The sequence below is a fragment of the Scyliorhinus canicula genome, chromosome 8, assembly GCF_902713615.1.
Source record: "Scyliorhinus canicula chromosome 8, sScyCan1.1, whole genome shotgun sequence".
NCBI classification, from domain to species: Eukaryota; Metazoa; Chordata; class Chondrichthyes; order Carcharhiniformes; family Scyliorhinidae; genus Scyliorhinus; species Scyliorhinus canicula.
The window spans coordinates 114,785,865-114,810,741 of record NC_052153.1 but is presented as its reverse complement, the minus strand read 5'-3'; the positions used below and the strand labels follow the sequence as shown (position 1 = coordinate 114,810,741).

The following is a 24,877-nucleotide window of genomic DNA, read 5'->3' as shown; positions in this document are numbered from 1 at the left end:
TCAGAGACTTCTTTGTATATTATAATCGAATGAACAAAGGATATAATGTGAACAATAATCCCGGCTCAGTGGGATTTTTTACATGCAATCCTGTTTACTGAGCATCTCTTTGGCTGTGGTTAAGTTATTGTCATGTGAGTGCCCCTTTAAGGAAGGTTTAGTCTCTTATCATGTGACTTGTAGCACATTGGGCTGTGGCTATGAGGTGAGAGGGGGTTTCAGTTTCAGTTTGACTGCTTTGAACTCAGAAGGAAAAAGTAGTGTTTTCTCTGTATTTCTCTGTTTTCACTTTTAAAAGCTGTTCCAGTAAAACACATTGGTTGTGGCTAGCTGCCTTGGTAAGATACCTTTAAAGATATAGTTTGCTTTCCGGAAGGAGTTTGAATCTGTTGGTTGAGACTGAATCGGAATCTCAGGGAAAGGACCAGTCCCATTCAAGTAAGAATGCAGTGTGCTGGACCATGCCCTTGAAAAGGGGTTTGGTTTATTGGATTTTGTTGCTGAATTGGAACAGTTAAGGGGAATTCATTAAGTGTCATATACTAAGATTACTGTAAGCTGTAAGGTGTCTTTATATTTGTAATTGATAAACATTCTTGCTGTGTTTATAGATATATTTTTTGTTAACTACATTTTTAGAATAAACCTTGTTTTGATAAAATTGTCTAGGAAGGCTGATGAATCACACCTGCAGCAAAGGCTTTGTGCTCATCCTAGCCAAATTCAACATAAAAGTTATAGGTCAGGTGAACTTCAGAATACAATTTGGAGTTTCTAAATCCTGGTCCATAACATTATTGACTTTAAATACCGCATATTGCTGCCTGAAGGATAACTATGGCCGGAATTCTCCGCAAGGCCCGACGCCGTTGTGAAACCCGGAGAGGTTCACAACGGCGTCAGAGGCCGCTCCTGGCCCCCTATTCTCCCCCCCCCCGGGGGGGCTAGGAGGGCCGTGCCGTAAATCTCGGCCGTGGGCCTTGTCGCTGGCGTCAATGCCCGGCGCGTCGGGAATGACTCGGCCGGCGTGCCTAATGACATCGGCCGCGCATGCGCAGGTTGGCCGGCTCCAACCCGGACATGCGCGGCTGATGTCACGACGGATGACGGCTCAAACCCGCGTATGCCGTCTTCCCCTCCACTGCCCCGCAAGACGTGGCGGTTTGATCTTGCAGGGCGGCGGAGGGGAAAGAGTGCATCCCGTTGAGACGCCGGCCCGACGATCGGTGGGCACCAATCGCGGGCCAGTCCCCTCCCGAGCACGGTCATGGTGCTCATTCCCCTCTCCGCCCCCACAAGCCACAAAACAGCTGTCGGCATCATGTTCATGCCGGCAGCGACCAAGTGTGGTTGCTGCCGGCGTGAACGGTCGGGAACGGCCGGCCGCTCGGCCCATCCGGGTTGGAGAATCGCGGGACGCCGTGAAAAACGGCGGCCCGCGATTCTCCGGGCGGCGTGTCGCAAAACGCAACACGCCATTTTGGGGGGGGGGTGCCAGAGCGGCCCTCCCACAATTCTCCCACCCGGCGTGGGAGCGGAGAATCGCACCCTATGTTTCTGTAAGGTTTCAAGGGGCAAAAACAGAAAGTGGTGGAAAATCTCAGCAGGTTTGACAGCATCTGTGGAGAGAGAACAGAGCTAACGTTTTGACTCTGAATGACTCTTTGTCCAGGTTTCAAGGGGTATTAGATAACTATTCAAATGATGAACACAAGATCTAGAGAGGAATCAGGCAGATCAGAACATGAAGCTTAACCACCAGGGACTCATATCAGTAAAGGTAACTCATTTGTCACATATCTGACACTTCAATGCCCAGACAGCAGTGTTGAGTACAGTTGCAAGTATAACCCACTTTTGGAGAAACCTGAGTGGCAACTGAAACCAGTAATAAAACTGTCAATACGTGTTCCTTGTTTCTGTGATTTAATTCCTGATCATAGTCCACCCCAATCTCAAGTAAAGTACTGTAAACTTGACAAATTTTACATTACCTTGTTTTATTAAACAATTTCTGCAGCAAATTTCTCTTCAAATTTATTTAAAAATATAGACTGGAATCTTCCCAAAAATGCCCATTGTTGACACATGTGAGAAAACTGGTGTGGGGCTTGCAGGCTGCAAGATCTTAATCTGAGGTCTCACTGGTGCAAATCCCGTTTATGGCCTCTCGCAAGATTTAGTGGCCATTACAGGATTTGCATCGTGGTCAATGGGGCCATTAGATCACGGCCATAGTTTTTATTGCCTGTAATCCTTTACACGTGTAAAGATTTTAGGGTGGCTGGAACCTATCTAATTGACTCCTTTTGTCGAGTATGTTCATTGTTTGCGAGGTTTCATGGGAATGTAACTCCCACGAATGGCAGAATCTTACTGTATCTTAAATGAAAGATATTGGGAAGAGGCCACGTTTGACCACTGCGGCATAAATAACCCTTCATTTTAATTTAATGAGGACAAAATTGAATAGTCTATTACCACTAAATATTTACTGCATCATTAACCTTTCCGTTTTGTCGCCAAACTTTAGGACTGCAGTCAAGAGTTAAAAACTGTGCATTAAATAGGATATAAAAAGTGTTTCCTGATCCTTAATCCAGAGCGACCCTGAGGTGTTCTGACTGAATAGAAAGTTTGTTAGCTGTAATTAGTAGTAAGATGATATTTGCATCACATTGTCAGACATGTTCATTGTAATAGGTTGAACATCCATGCTTTTGCTTTAGGAGTTGGAATGCAATACTGCTTGCTAGATTAATCACCTGAAAATAGTCTTTTTTCCCATCTCATGCAAACACAGCAGGCTCTCCACCTTTTTAGGCTGGAAATCTCAGTTTGTATCTGCTGTGGTAAGAAAAATTATTGCAAAAGAGACAAGAGAATTTTTTCAGTTACTGGAAATGAATAGGTGGCTTGAGAATCTGTACTAAAGTGGCTCAGAGACATTTAATTTTTGTGGGGAGTGACCTGGTTTACATTTGAGATTCATTTTCCATTGGTTACTTACTTGTTCGAGCTCTGGTAAACTTAAACCAACCTCTTCAATTGCACAAAAGAACCTTTGATTCCTTTACTTGTCAAGGCGGTCATGAATACTTGTAAGTGCAGAATGAGTGAGACATTCCAGATTCTTTGATGTCTGAAAGTCATTTTTATGCAGCCAGTCTGTTCTGGTCTGTTCTGACAAAAGTTGAGGATGGGTAAGTGATTTCCTCCCTCCCGGTTTTCTCCCATGCACCCATATTGTATTGTGGGGGGAAGGTGGCCCTCCGATCGACTTTGGAGGAAACTATCTTAAAGAGTTACCCCCTTGACCCACCGCGAAGTCCACAACATCAGGGTCACGTTTCTCAACCCTGCACCAATCTTGCCCACGTGATTTCCGGCCCAGGACCGGAGAATCAGGCGTCCTAGGGAAAATAAAGGCCGGATTCTCCGTGAACATGGTTCACGCCACTCCTCGGTGCCGGAGTGGCCCGCCCTGAAGGTGCTGAATCCTCCGCACCTTCAGGGGCTAGGCCGGCGCTGGAGTGGTTTGCGCCGTGCCGGACGGCGCGGAAGGGGCTTGGCGCCATACCAACTGGCGCCGAAGGGCCTCCGCCAGCGGGAGCGCCAGCGTGTGCTGGCGTTATCCCAGCGCATGCGCAGGGGGGTTCATCTCCGCGCCAGACTGTTACAGTGGCTGGCGTGGAGGAAGAGAGTGCCCCCACGGCACAGGCCCGCCTGCAGATTGGTGGGCTCTGATCGCGGGCCCAGGCCACCATGGGGGCACCAGATCCACCCCCCGCTCTCCCGAGGACCCGGAAGCCACCCTCAGATCCAGGTCCTGCCGGTAAGTACCTGTCGTAACATACGCCGGCGGGACCGGCCGAAAACAGGCGGCCACTCGGCCCATCGCGGGCCGGAGAATCGCCGGGGGTAGCTGCTGCCACAGACCCAGACCGGCGCAATTCCTGCCCCCGCCAAATCCCCGGCACCGGAGAATTTGGCAGCTGGCAGGGGCGGGATTCACGCCGCCCCCGGCGATTCTCCGACCCAGCTGGGGCGGGAGAATACCGCCCATGGTTCCTGGCTCGTCAATAGGATGCAAATGGGTCTTCATTAATTTTCCCGCTGGCGCAGGACACAAAACTCAATCCCGCCACCAGCGGGGGACCAGAGCATCGGAATGGAATCGGTGCAACGCTGGATTCTCTGCCTGATACAAATCGCCCTGCCGGCGCCATGGAGCAGAGAATCCAGTCGAATATTGACCTGCAGCTGACAACAAGTTAGTTGTACATGGAAACAACAACGATTTTGCAATGAAATGTTGAGGCTAGAGTCATGTTGAGACTGGAGTCTAACAAAGAGTAGTTTATCCAGTTGCTGTTATGATGAAACACACCAGACAGAAAGCAAGATCATTTATATAATGCAGTATAGCTAATGGATTGGTTTTGAATAAATATAACTTTAGATGTAGCGTCATATTTGATTACTGCAAGGGCAGCACGGTGGCACGGTGGGTTAACACTGCGGCCTCAAGGCGCTGAGGTCCCAGGTTCGATCCCGGCTCTGGGTCACTGTCCGTGTGGAGTTTGCACATTCTCCCCGTGTTTGCGTGGGTTTTGCCCCCACAACCCATAAATGTTCAAGCTAGGTGGATTGGTCACTCTAAATTGCCCCTTAATTGGAAAAATGATTGGATACGCTAAATTTAAAAAAAAAAAATTTGATTACTTACTGCAAAACCATTTCACAATGTTTATTACAACACATATCTGAATTTTCAGGAAGAAAAGAGGCAGGGAACAGATCCCTGCCCATTTCAACCCTGATGCCACATTACCATCTAATGAGTGTTGATTCGTGCCGGAATTTTAATGGATAGGTTTGCAGACCACGAAGGTACAAATTTAAAAAAAGCTTTATTGCAAAGGTGTTTACTAAACAGGCTGTACAGATAGGCTTCCCGTTAGCCTACGGAAACGACTAATGTTGTCATCAAAAAATCATGTGACCAGACTCTTAAAATGACCCTGTCCCAACTTGGAACATGAATACACAACACATTCCTCCCCCTACATTAAAGGTTCCTGCAATGAAACACAAAATAACGTTCACAATATTCCCGGATTGATTTTTTTGTCCTGAGCAGGGGGCTGATTTCGAGGGTGGAGGATGCCGATATTCGGCCATAGTCTACCCCGCACTGGGTAGACCTTGGGCTGGGGGAGGAGAGAGACCAGCGCCCACTCTGGCGCCTGGAGGTGGGACTGCTGGCGGATGAGAAGGTGGGCGGGCGGGTTCGGGGGTGTATCAAGAGGTACTTAGAGGTCAATGATAATGGGGAGGTCCGGGTGGGGATGGTTTGGAAAGCATTGAAGGCGGTGGTTAGAGGGGAGTTGATTTCCATCCGAGCCCATAGGGAGAGGGGACTGCAAAGAGAGAGGGAGAGGTTGGTGGGGGAGATGGTGAGGGTGGACAGGAGATACGCGGAGGCTCCGGAGGAGGGACTGTTGAGGGAGCGACATAACCTTCAGGCCAGGTTCGACTTGCTGACCACCGGAAAGGCGGAAGCTCAGTGGAGGAAGGCACAAGGAGCGGTGTACGAATATGGGGAGAAGGCGAGTAGGATGCTGGCACATCAGCTTCGTAAGCGTGACGCAGCCAGGGAGATTGGTGGAGTGACGGATAGGGGAGGCAATGTGGTGTGAAGGGGGGTGGACATTAATGGGGTCTTCAGGGACCTTTATGGGGAATTGCACCGGTCCAAGGTGGAGGCGGGGGGAATGGGGCGCTTTTTGGACAGGCTGAGATTTCCGAAGGTGGAGGAGGGACAGGTGGAGGGGCTGAGGGTGCCGATTGAGCTGGAGGAGCTGGTCAAAGAGATAGGTAGCATGCAGTCGGGGAAGGCGCCGGGGCCGGATGGTTTTCCGGTTGAATTTTACAAAATGTATGCAGACCTGCCTTCACCCCCAGCCCCTGTTGGTTAGGACCTTTAACGAGGCAAGGGAGGGGGGGGCTTTGCCCCTGACTATGTCACGGGTGCTGATTTCCTTGATCCTTAAACGGGACAAGGACCCCTTGCAGTGTGGATCATATAGGCCGATCTCGTTGTTAAATGTGGATGCCAAGCTGTTGGCGAAGATCTTGGCCACAAGGATAGAGGACTGTGTGCCGGGGGTCATTCATGAGGACCAGACGGGGTTTGTGAAGGGAAGGCAGCTGAACACCAATATACGTAGGCTCGCTTCTGAATGTTATCATGATGCCGGCGGTAGAAGGGGAGGCGGAGATAGTGGTAGCATTAGACGCAGAGAAGGCCTTTGATAGGGTTGAGTGGGGGTACTTGTGGGAGGTGCTGGAAAGGTTTGGGTTCGGGGAGGGGTTTGTCAGTTGGGTGAGGCTGTTATATGAGGCCCCGATGGCGAGCGTAGCCACGAATAGGAGGAGATCGGAGTACTTTTGGTTGTACCGGAGGACGAGACAGGGGTGTCCCCTGTCCCCCTTGCTCTTTGCGTTGGCAATTGAGCCCCTGGCCATGGCGTTGAGGAAGTCAAGGAATTGCAGGGGTCTGGTGCGGGGTGGGGAGGAGCACAGATGACTTGTTGCTATATGTGGCGGACCTAGTGGGGGGAATGCCGGAGGTGATGACGATCCTTAGGGAATTTGGGGGCTTTTCTGGGTACAAGCTCAACCAGGGTAAGAGTGAGCTGTTCGTCGTGCTCCTGGGGGACCAAGAGGAGGGGATTGGTAGGCTCCCACTGAAAAGGGCAGGGAGGAGCTTTCGGTACCTGGGAGTCCAGGTGGCTAGGAGCTGGGGGGCCCTTCACAAACTTAACCTCACTAGGCTGGTGGAGCAAATGGAGGAGGAGTTTAAAAGATGGGACATATTGCCGCTGTCGATGGCGGGCAGGGTGCAGTCCGTCAAGGTGACGGTGCTCCCGAGGTTTTTGTTCCTGTTCCAGTGCCTCCCCATCCTTATCCCGAAGGCCTTTTTAGGAGGGTCAATAGGAGTATTACGGGATTTGTATGGCCGCATGGGACTCCGAGGGTGAGAAGGGTGTTTTTGGAGCGGAGCAGGGATAGGGGGGGCCTGGCATTGCCCAACCTCTGTGGGTACTATTGGGCTGCCAACGCAGCAATGGTGCATAAGTGGGTAATGGACGGGGCAGGGGCAGCATGGAAGAGGATGGAGATGGCGTCCTGCGTGGACACGAGCCTGGAGGCGCTGGTAACGGCGCCGTTGCCGCTCCCTCCAACGAGGTATACCACGAGCCCGGTGGTGGCGGCTACCCTCAAAATTTGGGGGCAATGGAGACGGCATAGGGGGGAGGTGGGGGGCTCAATGGAGTCCCCGATACGGGGGAACCACCGGTTTGTTCCAGGGAGCATCGATGGTTGGTTTCTTGGCTGGCATAGGGTAGGTATTAGGAGGTTGAGGGACCTGTTTGTGGATGGGAGGTTTGCGAGCCTGGGTGAGTTAGAGGGGAAGTTTGGGCTCCCCCCGGGGAACATGTTTAGGTACATGCGGGTTAGGGCATTTGCCAGGCGGCAGGTGGAGGGGTTCCCTCTGCTCCCCCCATGTGGGGTACGGGACAGGGTGCTCTCGGGGGTGTGGGTTAGAGGGGGGAGGATTTTGGACGTGTATCACGTCATGCAGGAGGTGGATGAGGCTTCGGTGGGGGAGCTGAAGGGTAAATGGGAAGAGGAGCTGGGTGAGGAGATTGAGGAGGGGATGTGGGCGAATGCCCTAGAAAGGGTGAATTCTTCCTCTTCCTGTGCGAGGCTTAGCCTCATACAGTTCAAGGTGCTGCACAGGGCCCACATGACTGGGACGAGGATGAGTAGGTTTTTCGGGGGCGAAGACGGGTGTGCTAGGTGCTCGGAGAGCCCAGCGAACCACTCCCATATGTTTTGGGCATGCCCAGAGCTGGGGGAGTTTTGGAAGGGGGTAGCAAGGACGTTGTCGAGGGTGGTGGGATCCAGGGTCAAGCCAGGCTGGGGACTCGCAATTTTTGGGGTGGAGCCGGGAGTGCAGGAGGCGAAAGAGGTCGGTGTCCTGGCCTTTGCATCCCTAGTAGCCCGGTGGAGGATTTTGCTTCAATGGAAGGATGCGAGGCCCCCCAGCGTGGAGGCCTGGATCAATGATATGGCGGGGTTCATCAAATGGGAGAAGGTGACATTTGCCCTGAGGGGATCAGTACAGGGGTTCTTTAGGCGGTGGCAGCCTTTCCTTGACTTCCCGCCAGAACGGTAGGAAAATAGGCCGGCAGCAACCCGGGGGGATGGGGGGGGTTTGGTTTTGGGGGTTATTGTGTTATTTCTTTTTGTTGTTGTTAATACGGTTTTCTTGCTGTTATTTTATGTTTTTGATATGTTTTTGAAAATCTTAATAAAAATTATTTTTAAAAATAATAACTTTTTTTAAAAAAATGTTGTTTGTTCCCTGTTTCTTCGGCCATGTTTTTGGTTTTGCAGAACTCGGCCGCAGGGGGGGGGCTATACGTGGGGCTGCTCTCCTGGCAGCTGGAGCCGTTTCTTTGATGGGGCCGGGTTTGCGCCCGGGTGGATTTGCATCTTGGGGTGGAGAGAGGTCAGCCCCCACTATGGAGGCTAGATGTGGGACTGCTGGCAGATGACGAGCTGTGAGCAGATAAGGAGGAACATCAAGAATTACCTGGAAACTAACAATATGGGGGAGGTAGCGGTGTCCACAGTGTGGGAGGCCCTGAAGGTAGTTATCAGAGGGGAGTTGATCTCTATCAGGTCCCACAGAGAGAAGAAAGAAAGAGCAGAGGGAGAAAGGCTAGTCGGGGAGATACTCAGAGTAAACAGGAGCTATGCGGAGACCCCTGAGATGGGGCTACTGAAAGCGCCGGAGGTTGCAGGCGGACCAACTTCGCAAGAGGGAGGCGGCCAGGGAAATTGGGGAAGTACGGGATAAGGAGGGCAACACGGTCATAGACCCAGAGGGGGTGAACAAAGTCTTTAGGGCATTTTACGGTAAATTGTATGAGTCAGAGCCCCTGTTTGGGGGGGGGGGGGGGGGGGGGGGGACAGGACGGGACGACGAAGCGATTCATAGACCAACTGAGGTTCCCAAAGGTAGACGAGGATCTGGTGGAGGGACTGGGGGCCCTGATAGAGCTGGAGGAGATGGTAAAGGGGTTAGGGAACATGAAGACGGGCAAAGCCCCAGGGCCGGATGGCTACCCGGTAGAATTCTACAAGAAATTTTCGCAACTGCTGTGCCCACTCCTACTAAGGACCTTTAATGCGGCCAAAGAGAGAGGGACCCTCCCCCCAACAATGTCACGAGCTTCGATTTCACTCATCCTCAAGTGAGAGAAAGATCCGCGACAGTGTGGATCTTATGGACCGATATCGCTCCTGAACGTAGACGCCAAACTGCTGGCCAAGATCTTAGCTGCTAGGATTGAGGACTGTGTCCCTGGAGTGATAGGGGAGGATCAGACAGGCTTCATCAAGGGCAGGCAATTGAACTCCAATGTACGGAGGCTCCTAAACATCATCATGATGCCCTCAGAGGGAGGGGAGGCAGAAGTGGTGACGGCAATAGACGCGGAGAAAGCCTTTGACCGGGTGGAATGGGAGTACCTGTGGGAAGCGCTAAGAAGGTTCGGATTTGGTGAGGTGTTCATAGGTTGGGTCCAGCTACTCTACCAGGCCTCTGAAAAAGTGTGTGCACGAACAGGGTGAGGTCGGAATACTTTAGGATCCACCGGGGGACGAGGCAGGGGTGCCCCCTCTCCCCGTTATTATTCGCCCTTGCGATAGAGCCGCTTGCAATAGCGCTGCGAACTTCAAAGAACTGGCGGGGGTTGGTTCGGTGGGGGGGTTGGGGGGGAAGAGCATTGGGTCTCGCTTTATGCGGATGATCTGCTCCTGTACATTTCGGACCCACTAGAGGGGATGGGGGAGGTCATGCAGCTTCGGAGGGACTTTGGCAATTTCTCGTGGTACAAACTCAGCGAGAAGAAAAGTGAGATGTTCATGATCCAAGTAACGGGCAGGAAAAGAGACTGGGAGAGCTTCCGTTGAAGTTGGTCGAGAAGAGTTTTCGGGGGGGTGGGGCTGGCGCTGCCGAACTTTTGCAGCTACTATTGGGCGGCTAACATAGCCATGATTAGGAAATGGGTATTGGGGGAGGGGTCGACGTGGGAACGGCTAGAGGCGGCCTCATGTAAAGGTACCAGCCTAGGGGCACTTGTAACGGCACCTCTGCTGTTCTCGCCGGCCCGTTACTCCTCCAGTCCGGTGGTGGTGGCGGCATTAATGATCTGAGGTCAGCGGAGAAGGCACAGGGAGGTGGAGGGAGCCTCAGTCTGGACCCCGATACGCAACAATCACAGATTTGTCCCGGGCAAGATAGACGGAGGGTTTCAAAGCTGGCATAGAGCAGGCATTAAAAGGATGGGGGACCTGTTCATAGACGGGACTTTCCCAGCCTGAAAGCGCGAGAGGAGAAATTCAGTTTGCCCCCTGGAAACGCTTTCAGATACCTTCAAGTACGCGCCTTTCTGAAAAAACAGGTGGTATCATTCCCGCTGCTACCCCCATGCAGGGTACAGGATAGGGTGGTCTCTGGAACCTGGGTAGGGGAGGGGAAGGTTTCAGACATCTACCGGGAACTTCAGGAGGCGGAGGAAGCCCCAGTGGAGGAGCTTAAGGGCAAATGGGAGGAGGGGCTAGGCGGGGAGCTGGATGCGGGCCTGTGGGCGGACGCCCTAAATAGGGTCAATTCCTCTTCATCATGTGCCAGGCTTAGCTTAATCCAGTTTAAGGTGGTCCACCGGGTGCACATGACGGCAACCAGGATGAGCAAGCTCTTTGGGGTTGAGGATAAATGTGCGAGGTGTGCGGGAAGCCCTGCAGATTATGTCTACATGTTCTGGACATGCCCGGCTCTGAAGGGATTGTGGCAGGGTTTTGCTAAGGCAATGTCCCAAGATCTATAACATGCGGGTGGTGCCGAGTCCAGAGATAGCGGGCGAGATTCTCCCAAATGCGGAGAGTCGTAAAAGCTGCCGTGAAACTGGCCGTGTTTCACGGCAGCCTTCACACCCATTCCCGGGACCGATTCCCCCCCCCAATCGGGGCTAGGAGCGGGACCCCGGGAATCACGGCGTCGCGGCCTTCACGACCGTCGTTAAGGCCGCGCGCCAAAAGCCGGCTCCAACCGCGCATGCGCGGGTGACGTCTTCACGCCATGCGCGGTTCCGCATTTCTCCACCGCCACCCGACAAGATGTGGCGGCTTGATCTTGTTGGGCGGTGGAAGGGAAATAGTGCGTCCCTTTTGGACGCAGGCCCGACGATCGGTGGGCACCGATCGAGGGCCTCTCCCCTCCCGACCACAACGGTGGTGCTCCCGCCCCAAACGGGCCTCTGGATGCCCCAAACGGGCATCCAGCGCCCGTTTTCACGACGGCAGCGAGCAGATGTGTTTGCTGCCGTGAAAAAACAGGCGTAAAGGCCCGGCCGCTCGGCCCATCGGCCGCGGAGAATCGCCGCTCGCCGTAAAAAACGGCGAGCGGCGATTCGTGACATGGGTCGGGCGAGGGGGGGGGGGGAGAATAGCAGGAGGGCATGAAAAATGTCGGGAGGCCCTCCCGCTATTCTCCCAACCGGCGTGGGCAGCGGTGAATCGCGCCCAGCGATCTTTGGTGTGTCAGACGATCCGAGAGTTCAGGAAGCGAAAGAGGCCGACGTGTGGCCTTTGCCTCCCTGGTAGCCCAGAGACGGATCCTTGTAATGTGGAGGGACTCGAATCCCTCGAGTGTAGAGACCTGGGTTAGTGACATGGCTGGGTTTCTCAGTCTCGAGAAAAGAAAGTTTGTCTTGAGAGTGTCCATGGCGGGGTTCTCTCGGAGGTGGCAGCCGTTCCTCGACTTTCTAGGAGAGCAGTAAAGGTCAGCAGCAATAGCATCCGGGGGGGGGGGGGGGGGGGGGGAATCGTTACGTTGTATTGTTCTTTTCTTTGCATATATGGTTAACATTTATTTTGTTCTGTTAATTGTTGCGAACGGTTATAAAAACATTTTGTTTTTGACAAAAATTTGAATAAAAATAATTTTAAAAAAATAAAAGTAGTGGTCCTATTACTGGTCCCTGGGGAACCCCACATATATACCTTCACCAGTCTGAAAACAACCGTTCAACACTACCCTGTTTCCTATCAATCAGCCAACTTTGTATCCATGCTGCTCCTTGTTATTAACTTTGCTGACAAGCCTTTTATGTGGCAATTTATTAAAAGCATTTTTGTTTCAGGTTGAAAACGGGTATATTTTATTTCAGATCAGCTCGAACAAGATTCTCCGTATGTTCTTGGAAGAAACACTTCATCGTGTTCCAATGGTGATCTGCCACACTCCAATGAGGTTATCAGTGTAGCCAGCAAACAATGTCTGTCCATCTGCAGACCAAGCCAGACATGTGCACTGTTGACGTTGCATTTTACTGCTGGTGCTGATCAATTCCTGGCACAGTTCATCCACTATATTTCCTTCCAGGCACCAAATCATAATGCTTGGACCAGTTGCAGCACAGAGCCGATATCTATTGGGGCTAAAGCACAAGGCATTGATCATGTCACCACCATCCAAGGTGTACAGATGTTTGCCTTCACTGAGTCCCACAACATGGCTTGACCATCCTTGCTTCCAGAAGCACTAAGGGATCCGTCGGGAGAAACGGTAACTGTGTTTAGATAGTCAATGTGTCCAATATGATTTGTTTTCAGTTTGCAGTTGGCTAGGTTCCAAACCTTAACAAGTTTGTCCCAGCCACAGGAGGCTATGATGGGGTTGCTGCTATTTGGCGAGAAGCAAACACAAGAAACCCACTCAGTGTTGCATTCATCCTGGATTGTGTATTTGCAAACTCCCAGGGAGTTCCACAATTTTACAGTCTTGTCATGCGAACCAGATACAATTTGGCGATTATCTGCTGACAAGGCAACACTCAGTACATTCTTGGTGTGGCCAACAAATCGACGGGTAGTTGAACCTGTTGTCAAATCCCAAAGTCGGAGTGTTCCATCCCAGGAGTCGGAAAGAGCAAATCGACCATCAGAAGAAATGACTACATCACTAATAAAGTGAGAGTGGCCACAGAGGGAACGCTGGGGGACACCATAGCTGGTCTCATCCCTAGTTAGCTTCCACATAATGATAGTTTTATCTCGGGTCGCGGACAGAATCATGTCGGGGAACTGCGGGGCCGTGGCGATCTGTGTCACCCAGCCGTTGTGGCCTTTCAGGGTCTCCCGAAGGGTCATCTGTTCTGTCACTTTGAGTAGAGATGTGGCGCCCTGAGGTCGGATAGAGTTGGATTGCGGTGGAAGGCTCGGCCTCAGCAAAGCGTGCTTCTCCAGGCCGCAGAGAAAGAGGAAGCGCTCCCGTCACACCCAGATATGACGTCTCATTGAAAGCTTTTTGGACATCCATTTACATCATGTCAACTGTATTACCCTCATTATCCCTCTCTGCTACTTCATCAAAAAACTCAATATCGTTCATTAAACACGATTTTCCGTTAACGAACCTATGCTGGCTTTCCTTAATTAATTCACATTTGTCCAAGTAACTGTTAATTTTGTCCCAGATTACCAACAATATCTTGCCACCATGGGTGTGATCTAACAGGAGAAGCACTAGGTGCGGCAGCAAGCACGACGTGTCGGGTGCTTCACAACGGCCAACCTGGAGAGACAGCGACCGGTATCTAATGTCAATTAAGGCCAGAAATAATTCCCCACGGGCTTCATGGTTGAAATGGCCGTCCCAACAGCTGATTCTCCTGGACCACACCTGACCGCTCGCTACGAACAATGGGCACATAAACTGCTCCCTCTGAATACATTCCAGACAGCACACAGCAAAGGCACCACAGAGACCTGCTCCATATTTCAGAGATGCAGGTCCGGCTGGGCTGCTGGATGCTGTGGAGTCGAGATGGGAAACCCTGTTCCCCCGAGGGGGTCGGAGGATTAGACATAGGTCCGCCAGTGCCGCCTGAGAGATAGTGGCAGCAGCCGTCAGTTTGGGCAGCATCCAATGTAGGAAGAAACTCAACAAGCACCTCCTCCACCACCCCAGCAAACTGCTTCTGCACCCCGGTGCATCCTGTCACCTACCAGCACAACCCACCAGGTACATGGTACATACTCATGTGACTCGACCAACATTGTCTACTTCATACGCTGCCGGAAAGGATGTCCCAAAGCGTGGTACATTGGCGAGACCATGCAGTCGCTGCGACAACGGATGAACGGACATCCAGTGGCAATCGCCAGGCAGGAATGTTCCCTTCCAGTCGGGGAACACTTCAAGGGTATTCAGCCTCGGATCTTCGGGTAAGTGTTCTCCAAGGCGGCCTTCAGGGCGCGCGACAACGCAGAATCACAGGGCAGAAACTTATAGCCAAGTTCCGCACACGTGAGTGCGGCCTCAACCGGGACCTTGGATTCATGTCGGATTACATTCACCCCCCACCAGCTGGCCTGGGTTTGCGAAATCCTACCAACTGTCCTGGCTTGAGACAATTCACACCTCTTTAACCTCTGATTATCCCTCTTTCCAGTTGCTCCGTTTGGACCTGTAAAGACTTAATTACCTGCAAAGACTCTCATTCAAAGTATCATATTGCATCTTTAACTTTGTCCACATATATATGTTTCTGGAACCTACATCTTCATTCACCCAAGGAAGGAGCAGTGCTCTGAAAGCTAGTGATTCAAAACAAACCTGCTGGACTTTAACCTGGTGTTGTAAGACTTCTTACTGTGCTCACCCCAGTCCAACGCCGGCATCGCCACATCATGTTGCATTCAGGTATACTCAGGCCAGAAAGCAATTGGGTTGTATAGAAGGTTTGTATCAGCAAAATGGCTGTCATACCTAGTGTCACAGCACTAAACAGATGTCGAATTTTTGCAACTGCTCAAAGAAATTAAGCATAAACTAATCTGGAAATAGTTAATGATCCTTTGAAATATCTGGCCATAGGGGGAGGCAGTGGCACAGTGGTATTGCTGCTGGACTAGTGATCTAGAGACCCAGAGTTATGCTCTGGGGACCTGGGTTCGTCATGGCAGATGGTGAAATTTGAATTTGATACAAATCTGGTATTAAATGTCTAATGATGACCATGAACCCATTATTGATTGTCGTTAAAAACCCATATGGTTCACTAATGTCCTTTCGGAAAGGAAATCTGTCATCTTTACCTGGTCTGGCCTACATGTGACTCCAGATCCACTGCAATGTGGTTGACTCTTAAATGCCCTCAGGGATGGGCAATAAATGCTGGCCCAACCAGCGATAGCCCACATCCCGTGAACTAATTTTTTTTTTAAAACACTGCTGGTGTTAAATCAGTATTGCATGCACATTAGGCGCTGTCATCTTCCTGCTCTACACACTTCTGACAGACATTCATTGCTCACATGCTAAAGCCCTCATCAGTAAGGCATCAAGTGTGATTTGGCCCACAAATGTGCATGTGCCATTGACACCACTTAAAGTTCGTAGGGGCACTCAAAGTATCCAACAAACAAGAGTAAATTATCCCAATTTCTCACCCAAAAGGTTGAATGAAACAGTAAGTGAACTCAGGTTTGTCCATTCCAACACTTTATGCTATCTACTTAGTACATTTTTTTAAAAATAATTTTTATTCAAATTTTCACATTTTCACAAAAAAGAAAACAGTAACAGAAAATTCAAAGAACAAAAAGAATAATCCCCCCATATATATATACAGAAGAGAAACAATAAATAAACGCCCATCGTTAACGAAGATTCAACCCAAAACAAAAACAAAAAAAAAACAAAAACAAAAACAAAAAAAAACCCCCCCGGGTTGCTGCTGCTGCTGACCTTTTGTTTTTACCGTTCTGCCAGGAGATCTAGGATGGTTGCCATCTCCTGAAAAACCCCTGCACTGACCCCCTTAGGGCAAATTTCACCCTCTCCAATTTAATAAACCCCGCCATATCGTTGACCCAGGCCTCCACGCTTGGGGGCCTCGCATCCTTCCACTGAAGAAGAATCCTCCGCTGGGTTACTAGGGACGCAAAGGCCAGAACACCGGCCTCTTTCGCCTCCTGCACTCCCGGCTCCACTGCAACCCCAAATATTGCGAGTATCTACTTAGTAAATTGCATTCACTGGCAGCTAACATAATTATCGTGGCATGTTAAATCAGGTCATCATTTATTTCTTCAAGGAATTTTGTTTTTTCAGAGGGAATGGATTTTGGAGGCTTTTTCCTTCGGCGTGAAGCACTCAGGAGCTGCATCTGACATTACATGTTAGAAATGAATTGTATTTCAGCAAGTCTGCCAGAGCAAAGTTTCTAGTATGAAAATTCGTCAAATCATTAATATATAAACTACCACAATTAATAACGATGACAAAAGATTTTATTGCACTTTGCTTCAGCTGGTTTTAGAAACATCCCGTATACATTATGAAAATAGCGAATACTTTCTAAAGTTTGATTTAATTATCAAGAAAAACAAATCCCCTTACGTTAATGCTTTATGAAACTGTTCTATTTCTTCTTCAAGGTCCTCCTTCTGATCAGGAATGAAACGATATTCAGATACGTAACCCGCTGTGTGTTTATAAGGGTCATAGTCTCCAATTTCAGCTGAATAGAGAGAAAATAATAATCAATCATATTTCTGCATTCACATTTACAACCAATTTAATCAATTGGGGACAGCGCAGTAGCAGAATGGTTAGCACTGTTGGTTCATAGCTCCAGGGTCCCAGGTTCGATTCCTGGCTTGGGTCGCTGTCTGTGTGGAGTCTGCACGTTCTCCTCGTGTCTGCGTGGGTTTCCTCCGGGTGTTCCGGTTTACCCCACAGTCCAAAGATGTGCAGGTTATATGGATTGGCCATGATAAATTGCCGTTTGTGTCCAAAATGGTTAGGTGGAGTTATTGGGATATGGTGGAAATGTGGGGTGCTCTTTCCAAGGGCCGGAGCAGACTCGATGGGCTGGATGTCCTCCTTCCGCACTCTAAATTTGACGATATTGTCTAATATAAGCTGATTCTGCCAGCAGGAATGAATGCTCTCAGATCGGGATACCATTTTGATCGGCAGCCCGACCACCCCTCCACTTTATTAACCCCTTTCACCTCCCCAACCTTGACGAGGCACCTGGGAACCACCCTCCCCCTTTCTAGTTGGCAAGGGCCACTTGGCCTGACCTCTAGAAGTGCCACCCAGGTACCTGGGAACCCTGCCAAAGTGGCATTGCCAGGGTGCCCAGGTGGTGCTGCCAGTCAGTCTGGCAGTGCCAATGTGGCCAGGTGCCAGGGGGAGTACTGGGGTACCACCCTGCCCTGTCCCCGAACCACAAACCGCAAACCACATTCATATGTTTTGGTCCTGTCCAAAACTGGAGGATTACTAGAAGGAGGTGTTTCGGGTAATCTCTAAAGTGGTGCATGTGAAACTGTACCCGGGCCCCCGGGAGGCCATATTCGGGGTGTCGGACCAGCCGGGGTTGGAAATGGGCGCGGAGGCAGATGTTGCAGCCTTCGCCTCGTTGATCGCATGAAGGCGGATCCTGTTAGGGTGGAGATAAACCTCTCCACCCTGTGCCCTGGCGTGGTGGGGGGACCTGCTGGAATTCTTGATGTTTGAAAAGGTCAAATTTGAACTGAGGAGAAGGATGGAGGGATTCTACAATTCATGGGCGTTATTCATTTTGCACTTTCGAGGATTGGATCACATCGAACATTGAGGGGGGTGTGGGTGTGGGGGGGCTGGGAGGGTTGGGGAGGGGGACTGTATGTGTTATTGGTGACTATGGGTGATTCCTGATTCCTTTTTGTCATTGGTTTATGTTAACTTGCGGGCCAATGTCTGGGGTCTGGTGAGAGGATGGGATCGTTGTTATTGATATGGGGATTGACATTACATTCGTCACTGATTATTGTTTATTGTGGGTGTAAATTTGGGAGAAAATGTGAAAAAGGAGGAGAATAAAAAATATTTTTTAAAAAATCAGCCTCCTGGTGAGTTCTCGCAGGTGTGATCGTTGATTCCTGGGCGCCCGATTAATCTGGCATTTGGGTATTTAAATGAGCCTAATGGTAATAGCAGCCTTATCTGTTGATAGCAAATCAAACTGCTCCTGTAATGTTTTCCTACTCACAAGTAACTCGGGGATAGGGGCAAGCAAGTACTGGTGGTCCACCTCAAGGATGGAGTCCGCTATCCTCTGTCACTCCACCCTTGCTGTCCTTTCCACGTGTGCCTTGTATGAAATTATCTCCCCCTAATGACCACCCTAAGGACCTCCCACAGTGTAGAAGGCAAAATAGACCACTTTCATTGAATTTGATATACTCCCAATGGCGGAGGATATACAATCACAAAAACCTTTGTCTGCCAACAGGTCCAGATGAAACCTCCAGGCGGATGTTGGGAGGAACCTGACTCTAGTGCCAAATCCACAAAATCTGGAGCATGGTCCAAAATTACAATCGCCATCTCCCCATCACAAATAAGTCAATCTCTGGATTGACTTGATGGACATGGGGAAAAAAAAGAAATTGTTTTATTCCCCAGGTGTACAAAATGCCACAGATCCTGCCCTCCACCTGTTCCATAAAAGCCAATAACGCCTTTACCATCCCTGATGCAGCCAGCGATTTGGGCCTAGATTGATCCATCGTCGGATCTAGTACACAGCTTAAATTTCCCCCCCTCCCCCTCCCGCCTACCAAAGATTAGCTGATGCAAGTTCAAGTCCAGAATGGAGGCCAACAACTGTTTAACAAAACCCATATCATCCCACTTTGGCCCTTCGACATTAACCAGGACTATTGAGGACAGGGATGTGGTTGTTGTGGCGCCAGTTGGAAAAGGATGGATGAAGGTGGACATCCAAGGGTGGGCTGGATGATCACGTGACACAGGCCCAAACAGGGATATGGTTAATTAGCAGGGTGGGAGCGTGAGGAGGCTGAATGGGCCGGTCAAATACTTTTGTGTGTTCATGCACCTGGGAAGTCTGAAGTTGGCCGTAGTCTTTTTGCAGGAGACGCACTTAAAGATAGGGGACCAGACGAGGTTGAGGAACGGATGGGTAGGGCAGGTGTTTCACTCGGGACTGGACATGAAGACGAGCGGGTTGGCGGTATTGGTGAATAAGCGGATGGCGTTCGAGGTGGGGAACATTGTGGCCAATTCGCGGGAAGGTTCGTAATAGTGAGTGGGAAGCTGGAGGGAATGCAGGTGGTTCTGGTCAATGTTTATGCCCCTAATTGGGATGATGTGGATTTTAGGAGGTGGGTGCTGGGGAAGATTCCTGACCTGGACTTGCGTCGGTTGATCATGGGAAGGGGGGGGTTTTAATACTGTCATTGAGCAAAGCTTGGAGCAGTTGAACCGGAGGTCGGGGAAGGTGTCACCGGTGGAGATAAAGCTGAAAGCGTGTGTGGAGCGTATGGGAGGAGGGGCAGTGGACCCATGGAGGTTTGGGAGGCCAAGGGCAAAGGAATTTTAATATTTCTCCCATGTACACCGGGTGTACTCCCGGATTGATTATTTTGTGGTGGATAAGGCATTGCTGGTAGGAGTGGTCAACTCAGGGTATTCGCCGATCATGGTCTTTGACCACGCACAGCGCAACATGGATTTGCAAGTGGACCATGGGGGCCCAGAGCCCACATTGGAGACTGGATGTGGGGTTGTTGGCAGATGAAAAGATGTGCGAGCAGGTGAGGGTTGCCAACCGGGTGAATACGGAGCTCAATGACATGGCGGAGGTCACCGCCGCCACGCTGTGGGAGGCACTTAAGGTGGTGGATTGGGCGAGTTAATTTCAATTCGGGCACATAGGGAGAAGGCGGAATGAGCAGCGATGGCAACGCTGGTGGAAGTGATTCGGAGGGTGGACAGGAAAGATTTGGAGGCCCCAAGGTGGTTGTTGAGTGAGGGGCAGAGGCTCTAGATGAAGTTCGGATTGCTGTACACGGGAAAGGCGGTGGGGCAGTTGCCAGAGGACCAAGGAGGCAGTGTGTGAATATGGGGAGAAGGCGAGCAGGATGTTGGCCCACCAGCTGAGGAAGCAGGAGCTGGCGAAGGAGATTGGTAGAGTGAAGGATGCGATGAGAAGGGTGGTACTGGACCCGGTTGGGGTGAATGGGGTGTTTGAGGCTTTTTAATAGGAGGTTGTATGAATCGGAGCCTCCAGTTGGGAGGGAGGGAATGGGGTGGTTCCTGGATGGGTTGAAGTTTCCCAGGGTGGATGAGGAGTTGGTGCAAGGATTGGGGCTCCTATCGGGAGTATGGGGGTAATGCAGGCAGAGAAGGTCCCGGATTGGTTCCCAGTGGAGTTCTGTAAAAACTTTGGGGAGGATCTGGGGCCATTGTTGCTGAGGGCATACAATGAGGCAAGGGAGAGGGGGGAACTCCCCCTACACTATCGCAGTCGTCTATCTCGCTGATATTAATAAAACACAAGGATCCAGAGCAGTGTGGATCGTACCGTCCGATATCATTGTTGAATGTGAAAACCACCTTTTTGTGAAGGTGTTGGCTTTGCGAATTGAGGGATGCGTCCCGGGGGTGATAGGCGACGACCAAGTGAGTAGGGGAAAGTTTCAGATACCTGGCCATTCAGATGACACGGGTTGGGCGCGGCTGCATCAGTTAAATTTGACTCGGTTAATGGAGCAAATGAAGGGGGATTTTAAGAGATGGGGTGTGCTGCCACTATCATTGGTGGGACGGGTGCAGACTGTAAAGATGAGGATGCTGTAAAGTCTCCTGTTCAGATTTCACAACCACCCGATCATGGTACCAAAGTCGTTTTTTCAAAAAGGTTAATACGCTGATCTCTGGGTTTGTATGGGCAGGGAAGACCCCGCGGGTCAAAAGGGCTTTTTTGGAGTCGGGGTGAAGAGGAGGGGGGTTGGCGTGGCCGAATATAATGAACTACTACTGGTCGGCGAACATCGCCATGGTTCCGAAATGAGTAGTGGGGGAGGGGGAGGTATGGGGACGGATGGAGGCGGCTTCCTGTCGGGGAACGAGCTTGAAGGCATTGTGAACGGCACCTCTGCTCGGCACGCCAGCCAGGTACTCCGTGGGCCCAGAGGTGGTGTCAGCCTTGTGGGTATGGGGGCATGGAGCCAGCATTTGAGACTGGAGGGTACCTCGGTGTGGGCACCGTTCTGTGACAATCATAGGTTTGCCCCAGGGGAGCTGGGTGCAAGGTTTTGGGGGTGGCGGCAGATAGGGAGTGAACGATTCGGGGTCCTGATCATAGGGGGCAGATTTGCGAAATTAGAAGACTTGGAGGAGTATGAGCTGCCCAGGAGGAATAGTTACAGGTACCAGCAGGTCCGGGATTTCATGAGGAGAGAGGAGCTGTCGTTTCACAGGTTGCCGCCCTTAGGGTTGCACGTTAGCACAGTGGTTAGCACAGTTGCTTCACAGCTCCAGGGTCCCAGGTTCGATTCGCGTCTGTGCGGAGTCTGCGCGTTCTCCCCGTGTCTGCGTGGGGTTTCCTCCGGGTGCTTCGGTTTCCTCCCACAAGTCCAAAGATGTCCGGGTTAGGTGGATTGGCCATGCTAAATTGCCCTTAGTGTCCTAAAAAGGTTAGGTGGAATTACTGGGTTACGAGGGTGGAGGTGTGGGCTTAAGTAGGGTCCTCTTTCCAAGGGCCAGTGCAGACTCGATGTGCCAAATGGCCTCCTTCTGCACTGTAAATTCTATGAAGACAAGGTATGGTCGAAGGAGGAGACCACAAATGGGGACCAGACAGTCCAGCACTCAGGTGGTCTCCCAGGGGATCAGAGGCCCTCAGGTGGTTGCCCAATGGGTAGGGTAGCACCCTGGCAGTGCTGGTGCCACCATGCCAGTGCCAGTCTGGTGCACTGGCACTGCCAGGCTTCTAGGCTGGCAGTACAAGGCTGGAAGCCTTGCCCATGTGAGGTGGGATGCAGAGGGGCCCAAGGACCCCCTTATAGGAGAGTTGGGGTGTGGGAGGGTGGTTGAGAGAACAGGACGCCATTTAAAAATAGCATCCTGATATCCTCCCTCCTCTTGCATTGAGGTGTTCCGGCGAGCGGAGCTTCTCATTGCAGGAAATGGGACTAAATGTGGCCTCGGCAGGGCGCTCCCCACCGTGGTCCCGGATTGCAACAAAGTCCCGTTAGAGAGCGTGGTGTTTCATGAGAACGTTGGGCAACACCCGGCTAAACGCGCTCGACACGGATTCTGTTGCAATTTGGTTAGATTGCGCCCCTAGTCAAGCTCAAACACAAGACTACCGGCATGTCAAACAGCAGAAGCAGCACGCGAAAGCCACAGAAAAATTATCCCGCAACCAATGGATCAGATCTATGCTCTGCACTCCTGTCACATCCAACCATGAATGGTGGTGAACAATTAAACTGGAGGAGAGTCCACAAATATTCCCAGAACATCAGTGCAAAAGACAAGGCTGTGCAGTTGCAACCATCTTCAGCCAGAAGTGCCAGGTGGATTATCCATCTCAGTCTTCTCCCGAAGTCCCCGGCATTATACATGCAAGCCTTCAGCCAATTCGAGTCACTCCATGTGATGGCGGAAAACAGGTGAAGGCACTGGACACTGAAAAGGCATGACGATAGTACTGATTGTGCTCCAGATGTAGCTGTTCCTCTGGCCAAACTCTTCCAGTACAGCTACAGCACCGGCATCTAGTTGCCTGTGTGGAAGAATTTCCCAATAATGTCCTGGTCACAAACAGCAGAACAAATCCAATTACCACCCCATCCATCTACTCTTGATCATCAGCAAAGTGATGGAAGGTATCATTGATAGCATCGTCAAGCGAGACTTACTCAGCAGTAACTTGAACACTGACACTCAGTTTGGGTTCCATCAGGGCCACTCAGCTCCTGATCTTGGTTCAAACATGGACAAAAGAGCTGAACTCCAGAGGTGAGGTGAGAGTGACCACCCTTGACATGAAGGCAGCATTTGACCAAGTGTGGCATCAAGGAACCCTTAGCAAAATTGAAATCATTGGTAAGCGGGGGGAGAAACTCTCCGCTGGTTGGAGTCATACCTGACACAAAGCAAGATAGTTGTAGTTGTAGGATGTCAATCATCTCAGTCCCGAGACACAGCTGTAAAACTTCCTCAGGGGAGTGTCCTAGGCCCAACCATCTTCAGCTGCTTGATCAATGAGTTTCCCTCATTATAAGGTCAGAACTGAGGATGTTCGCAGATGTCCAGCACCAATGTATAACACCATTTGCGATTCCTTTGTCACTGAAGCAGTCTGTGACCATATGTAGCAAGACCTGGACAATATCCAGTTTTGGGCTGATAAGTGACAAGTAAGATTCATGCCAGATCATGACCTCTTCCACAAGAAAGAATATAACCATCTCCCCTTAACATTCAATGGCATTACCACCACTGAGTCCCTCAATATCGACACCCTGGGTGTTACCATTGACCAGAAACTGAACTGGACTAGGCATAAATACTATAGCTACAAAGGCAGGTCAGAGGCTGGGAACTCTGCAGAGTGCAACTCAAGCCTGTCTACCATCTACAAGGCACAAGTCAGGAGTGTGATGGAATACTCTCGACTTGCCTGGACGAGTGCAGCTGCAGCAACACTCAAGAAGCTCAACATGAACCCGGACAAAGCTTGATTGTCATCTCATCCAGTCAGTACCTTCAACAATCACTCCCTGCACCAGTGATGAACAGTGGCAGCAGTGTACCATCTACAAGATGTACTTCAGGAACTCACCAAGGCGCCTTCCAAACACACAACCTCTACCACCTACGAGGCCAAGGGCAATAGATACACTGGAACACCACCACTTACAAGTCTCCCTCCAAGACATACACAATCCTGACCTGGATATATGGCGACGTTCCTTCACTGTCACTGGGTCAAAATCCTGGAACTCCCTTCCTATCGGCACTGTGGGTGTTAATACGATCTCAGATTGAAATCCCTCTCCACTGATCGTAATGTTTTATTTGTATTGTACACAACTCCAGTGATAACTTTTAAGATTTAAAGAATTGAAAATATTCATTAAAAGACATGATAAAACTTAAACACGTAAGATGAAATATATACAGGTAGAAACAAAATGCCCCAAAATGTGTTACAAAAGGTAGACAAGTTGCTTCTCTCAATTCACAACATTCACAGCTTTTAATCAAACTTTATAAAGAAGTGGGTCTTCAGTGGGCTTCCCACACCGCAACTCCACTGCAGCTGAAAACAAGTCCTCATCAATACTTTTTTCCCTTTTATGTTTGTTTTCCATTGTCGTCACAAATTCCTTTAAACTCAGTTTTCCCAAATATTAAACCTTTCATATTTCCTATTTTAAATCAATAAAATCTCAATGTCTGCTCCGTTTACTCACAACTCCTGTAAGATGCAAACTTGTCACCTTTGAACCTCTTTTGAAATGCAATAATTAAGCAACAATTTCAACACTTAAACCCTAAATGTAAATTTTAAACTTACCTTGTTTATCTGTAAATTAAAACCCACTGTAAGGTCTCAATACAAGTTACAACTTCACCATACACACATACACAGCTTTCCTTACCTACACAGAATATATACATAATAGATAAACAATATAAAATATACACATATCATCACAGTGTTGCTCTAACACATGGACTGCACCGGTTCAGCAAAGGAGCCTCAGTGAATTGATGCAGTGCATCTGTAGATAGTAAGCATTGCTGCAATTGTGCGTCGGTGGTGGAGGGGGTGAATGTTGATGGGGCGCCAATCAAGTGGGCTACTTTGTCCTGGATGGTGTGGAGCTTCTCGAGCAGTTCAAGAAGGCAGTA

General features: G+C 50.2%; 2 protein-coding genes across 4 annotated transcripts in view; both read right to left on the bottom strand.

Moving 5' to 3' along the window:
• The window catches only part of epb41l4a (erythrocyte membrane protein band 4.1 like 4A), a 253,139-nt gene that overhangs the window by 122,607 nt on the left and 105,655 nt on the right, over positions 1 to 24,877 (bottom strand). For all 3 annotated transcript variants that reach the window (XM_038805106.1, XM_038805105.1, XM_038805107.1), the window contains exon 7: positions 16,550 to 16,670. In XM_038805106.1, the coding sequence (XP_038661034.1) occupies positions 16,550 to 16,670 (121 nt within the window). The remainder of the gene's footprint in view (positions 1 to 16,549; positions 16,671 to 24,877) is intronic.
• Positions 12,341 to 13,310, bottom strand: LOC119970461 (receptor of activated protein C kinase 1-like). The gene is given in 2 exon segments (XM_038805108.1): positions 12,341 to 12,645; positions 12,648 to 13,310. Coding segments are annotated over 2 exon segments (936 nt in total). The 5' UTR covers positions 13,294 to 13,310; the 3' UTR covers positions 12,341 to 12,355.